This window comes from Coccomyxa subellipsoidea (genome assembly GCF_000258705.1).
Source record: "Coccomyxa subellipsoidea C-169, whole genome shotgun sequence".
In the NCBI taxonomy this organism is placed as follows: domain Eukaryota; kingdom Viridiplantae; phylum Chlorophyta; class Trebouxiophyceae; family Coccomyxaceae; genus Coccomyxa; species Coccomyxa subellipsoidea.
Genome location: NW_005178015.1, coordinates 19,241 through 23,934, shown reverse-complemented (window position 1 = coordinate 23,934; position 4,694 = coordinate 19,241). Strand labels below are relative to the sequence as shown.

The window sequence follows — 4,694 nt, the reverse complement described above, 5'->3', positions numbered from 1 at the left end:
GCAGCGGCACACGTCAGCAGCGCCAGCACGCGGAGCAGCTGCACCCAGAGCAGCACCTGCAGGTGGAGCAGCAGCCAGGGGAGCAGTTGGAGTGGGAGCAGCAGCTGCCGGAGCCACCGCCACCACCGCCGCCCACACTATACTTCTTTGGCCTCTGGGGATCCCAGGTACAGGACCCTCAGGCTTGGGGGCTCGGCACGCGGCCGGCACATGAGTTTGTGGTGAGGGAGGCCACCGCGCGGCGACAGGTGCTTCACAGGATCAGCAAGGGGGAGGCCAGCCCGGCGGGCCCGCTGCGACCAGCCATCTGGGCTGATACCACAGATGATCAGCGCAGCGGCCTTCGGGCGCTCGAGGCGCGATGGGAGGCCAGGGCTGCAGCTGCTGGTACCGCGTCGCAGGTCTTAGGCAAGAGGCCTCGAGGGCAGCCTGATCCCTCCTCCTGGGCGATCTGGATGGCTGCGCCGCAACCACGTCCGGTTCCGCTGCGGGACCGCGGCGGGCCTGCGGGCGCGCCAGCGGGCCCTTCACCAGTGCCACAGGGAGCAGATGTCACTGTTGATCCTGCTGCTGCTGTCACAGCAGACCCATCAGCACCTTGGGCTCATGTGTGGCAAGTGGTGCACGCTTCCCATCTGGACCGGCGGCAGCGCGTGACAGCGTGGAGGCTGCTGCATGGCCAGCTCTTCGTCGGCGGCTTCGCGCGTCACGTCCACCGCGCCGATCCCGCCGGTCACGTTTGCCCGCATCCGAGCTGTGCAGGTCAGCTGGCCACACTCACCCATGTCTTCATCATCTGCCCTCTCGCCGCCGGGGTGTGGGACTGGTTCGCAGCGACATGGGCCGCGGTGACCGGAGACGACGCGCCACCGCGCAGCGCCGACCTTCTTCTCGCCGATGACACCAGGATCTGGGGACCGCCGCGGCAGCTCAGGCAGCTCTGGGATCGCCTGCGGCTCGCTACAATCTGTCAGCTGTGGGCAGCATATCAGCGCGGCCGCCACCAGCCAGATGCGGCGGCGATCACCCCCGGAGCGGTTGCGGCTCGCATCCTGTCTTCCTGCAAGAAGGCCCTGCTTGCCGATTGGCGGCTCGCGACCGTCAACGTCCGGCAGACAGCAGGTGTGCTCAGCGACTGGCTTCGCGGACGCGACCCGATGATCACCAGGGAGCAGTTTGCGGCGCGATGGTGCCACCGCGCGGTCCTCTGCGCGCTGGAGGAGCTGCCGGGCGCGCAACCAGTCATCCACTGGAGTGCCCAGCATCCCGTGCCGCTTCCAGCGTGACGCTTCCGATCCACCATTCACTGTACCCAGCCGGCCACGGCTCTAACTTGGCTATCTGTATGACCATGCTCTCATTTGGCCTTCTGCCATGACACCCGCTCGTGTCGATTCTTGTGTTGAACTCACACCCTCTCTTAGGGGGGCCTTTGCGATAGGTGCTCTGGGCACATGGGCGCTAAGAGCCTTCGTCATACCATAGTCAGGCACGGATGACTAACCTTTCACCAGTCCCGATCCCACCCCGGCAAAGCCCGGCCTGTCGTTCCTTGTCTGAGACCCCTTTTGCCTTAGAGCCCTGGGACCACAGATTGCCTACCAGAAGCTTTGCGCCTCTCCTACCTCTAACCTTTGCCAGCGCGGAATGGGGCTCCGAGTCACGTGCTTCCACTGGTCGAGGGACCTGTCGAGCTCGGCCCAACACGGCCCCGGGGGTGCCTCCTTCACCCCTGGGGCACTGGCCTCGCCACCCAGTGCCGGTGGCCTCGCCCACCACCGGACGTGTTTGCGCGGCTCACCCCTTGGGTATCCCTCGGCCAGACGGATCCATCGTGCGCCCCGCTACCTGTGGAGTACCGTGCCGGAGAGCCAGAGCGTTGGCGCAAGCTTACAGGACATGATGCCTCCTGCCTATCCCCGCCTCCAATGTGGTGGGTGTGTGTATCTGGTCGAGTTCTCACCAGCCTACCTGTTTTTCGCCTCATTTGCGGCTTCATATCTCCCATATGCCACCGTTTGCTTGTGCCTGTGTATCCTCCTGCGGGAGTGCTCTGCGTGCCCCAACTCTGACAGGTTTCCCCAAATATCCTATTGCATGCGTGCTGGGAAGCGTGCGATTGGCACCCATGTAATAGCGGGGGCTCCCCCTTTAAAAAAAAAAAAAAAAAAAAAAAACTATTGATAGCCTAAAGCCCTGGGCAGGGTGGTCTTCTGTAAGCTCGCGCCAACGCTCCGGCTCTCCGGCACGGTACTCCACAGGTAGCGGGGCGCACGATGGATCCGTCTGGCCGAGGGATACCCAAGGGGTGAGCCGCGCAAACACGTCCGGTGGTGGGCGAGGCCACCGGCACTGGGTGGCGAGGCCAGTGCCCCAGGGGTGAAGGAGGCACCCCCGGGGCCGTGTTGGGCCGAGCTCGACAGGTCCCTCGACCAGTGGAAGCACGTGACTCGGAGCCCCATTCCGCGCTGGCAAAGGTTAGAGGTAGGAGAGGCGCAAAGCGTCTGGTAGGCAATCTGTGGTCCCAGGGCTCTAAGGCAAAAAGGGGTCTCAGACAAGGAACGACAGGCCGGGCTTTGCCGGGGTGGGAATCGGGACTGGTGAAAGGTGAGTCATCCGTGCCTGACTATGGTATGACGAAGGCTCTTAGCGCCCAGGTGCCCAGAGCACCTATCGCAAAGGCCCCCCTAAGAGAGGGTGTGAGTTCAACACAAGAATCGACACGAGCGGGTGTCATGGCAGAAGGCCAAATGAGAGCATGGTCATACAGATAGCCAAGTTAGAGCCGTGGCCGGCTGGGTACAGTGAATGGTGGATCGGAATCGTCACGCTGGAAGCGGCACGGGATGCTGGGCACTCCAGTGGATGACAGGTTGCGCGCCCGGCAGCTCCTCAAGCGCGCAGAGGACCGCGCGGTGGCACCATCGCGCCGCGAACTGCTCCCTGGTGATCATCGGGTCGCGTCCGCGAAGCCAGTCGCTGAGCACACCTGCTGTCTGCCGGACGTTGACGGTCGCGAGCCGCCAATCGGCAAGCAGGGCCTTCTTGCAGGAAGACAGGATGCGAGCCGCAACCGCTCCGGGGGTGATCGCCGCCGCATCTGGCTGGTGGCGGCCGCGCTGATATGCTGCCCACAGCTGACAGATCGTAGCGAGCCGCAGGCGATCCCAGAGCTGCCTGAGCTGCCGCGGCGGTCCCCAGATCCTGGTGTCATCGGCGAGAAGAAGGTCGGCGCTGCGCGGTGGCGCGTCGTCTCCGGTCACCGCGGCCCATGTCGCTGCGAACCAGTCCCACACCCCGGCGGCGAGAGGGCAGATGATGAAGACATGGGTGAGTGTGGCCAGCTGACCTGCACAGCTCGGATGCGGGCAAACGTGACCGGCGGGATCGGCGCGGTGGACGTGACGCGAGAAGCCGCCGACGAAGAGCTGGCCATGCAGCAGCCTCCACGCTGTCACGCGCTGCCGCCGGTCCAGATGGGAAGCGTGCACCACTTGCCACACATGAGCCCAAGGTGCTGATGGGTCTGCTGTGACAGCAGCAGCAGGATCAACAGTGACATCTGCTCCCTGTGGCACTGGTGAAGGGCCCGCTGGCGCGCGTGCAGGCCCGCCGCGGTCCCGCAGCGGAACCGGACGTGGCTGCGGCGCAGCCATCCAGATCGCCCAGGAGGAGGGATCAGGCTGCCCTCGAGGCCTCTTGCCTAAGACCTGCGACGCAGTACCAGCAGCTGCAGCCCTGGCCTCCCATCGCGCCTCGAGCGCCCGAAGGCCGCTGCGCTGATCATCTGTGGTATCAGCCCAGATGGCTGGTCGCAGCGGGCCCGCCGGGCTGGCCTCCCCCTTGCTGATCCTGTGAAGCACCTGTCGCCGCGCGGTGGCCTCCCTCACCACAAACTCATGTGCCGGCCGCGTGCCGAGCCCCCAAGCCTGAGGGTCCTGTACCTGGGATCCCCAGAGGCCAAAGAAGTATAGTGTGGGCGGCGGTGGTGGCGGTGGCTCCGGCAGCTGCTGCTCCCACTCCAACTGCTCCCCTGTCTGCTGCTCCACCTGCAGGTGCTGCTCTGGGTGCAGCTGCTCCGCGTGCTGGCGCTGCTGACGTGTGCCGCTGCGTGGATGCCAGGGCCTGGTGATGTCCCAGTGCTGAACCAATGCAGGCTGCGCGGCCGGAGGAAGGAAGGCGTGCATGGCTGCAACGCCTCCGTCCATTGGCACAAGGGCTCCTGTGCTGCTTACTGTGTGGCTGAGGAAGTAGGTGCTACCTTCGGCTGTGCGAGACCAGACGCGGCGATCCGACGGGTCCGGAGATGCGCACCACATAGCGGCCGGTGGCTGCACCTGGATTAGCGCTCTCCAGGCTGCTGGCAAGGCAGCCAGAAGGATGGGCACGCGCTCTCGCACCATCCGAACCGGATGCTCCGGGCCGCGCACGACATCGCGCAGGTGGCTGATCCTGACCAGGCCAAGCCTGGCCCAGTCCTCCCAGGCAAAGGGCTGCCTGACTGCATCCGTGAGCTGCCTGTTGAAGAACAGTGGCTCACCCATGACTGCGTCGTAGCTGATCGCTTCCGGCTTCCGCAGGTGATGGGGCCGCAGCTGCTGGTAGGCATGCAGGTACTGCCGTACGCGCTGCGGGGCCTCCACATGCTTCGCTGCGAAGGTGGAGAAGAGCAGGAATCTTCCCAGCTGCCAGAT

General features: G+C 65.1%; 1 protein-coding gene across 1 annotated transcript; it reads left to right on the top strand.

Moving 5' to 3' along the window:
* Positions 1-1,647: 1,647 nt before the first annotated feature.
* COCSUDRAFT_60611 (hypothetical protein) lies at positions 1,648-2,511 on the top strand (the record flags this gene model as incomplete). The annotated part of the gene is made up of 2 exons (XM_005642509.1): positions 1,648-1,878; positions 2,296-2,511. The coding sequence occupies 2 exons, from the start codon at positions 1,648-1,650 to the stop codon at positions 2,509-2,511; spliced, it is 447 nt and encodes a 148-aa protein (XP_005642566.1).
* Between the last annotated feature and the right edge of the window lie 2,183 nt (positions 2,512-4,694).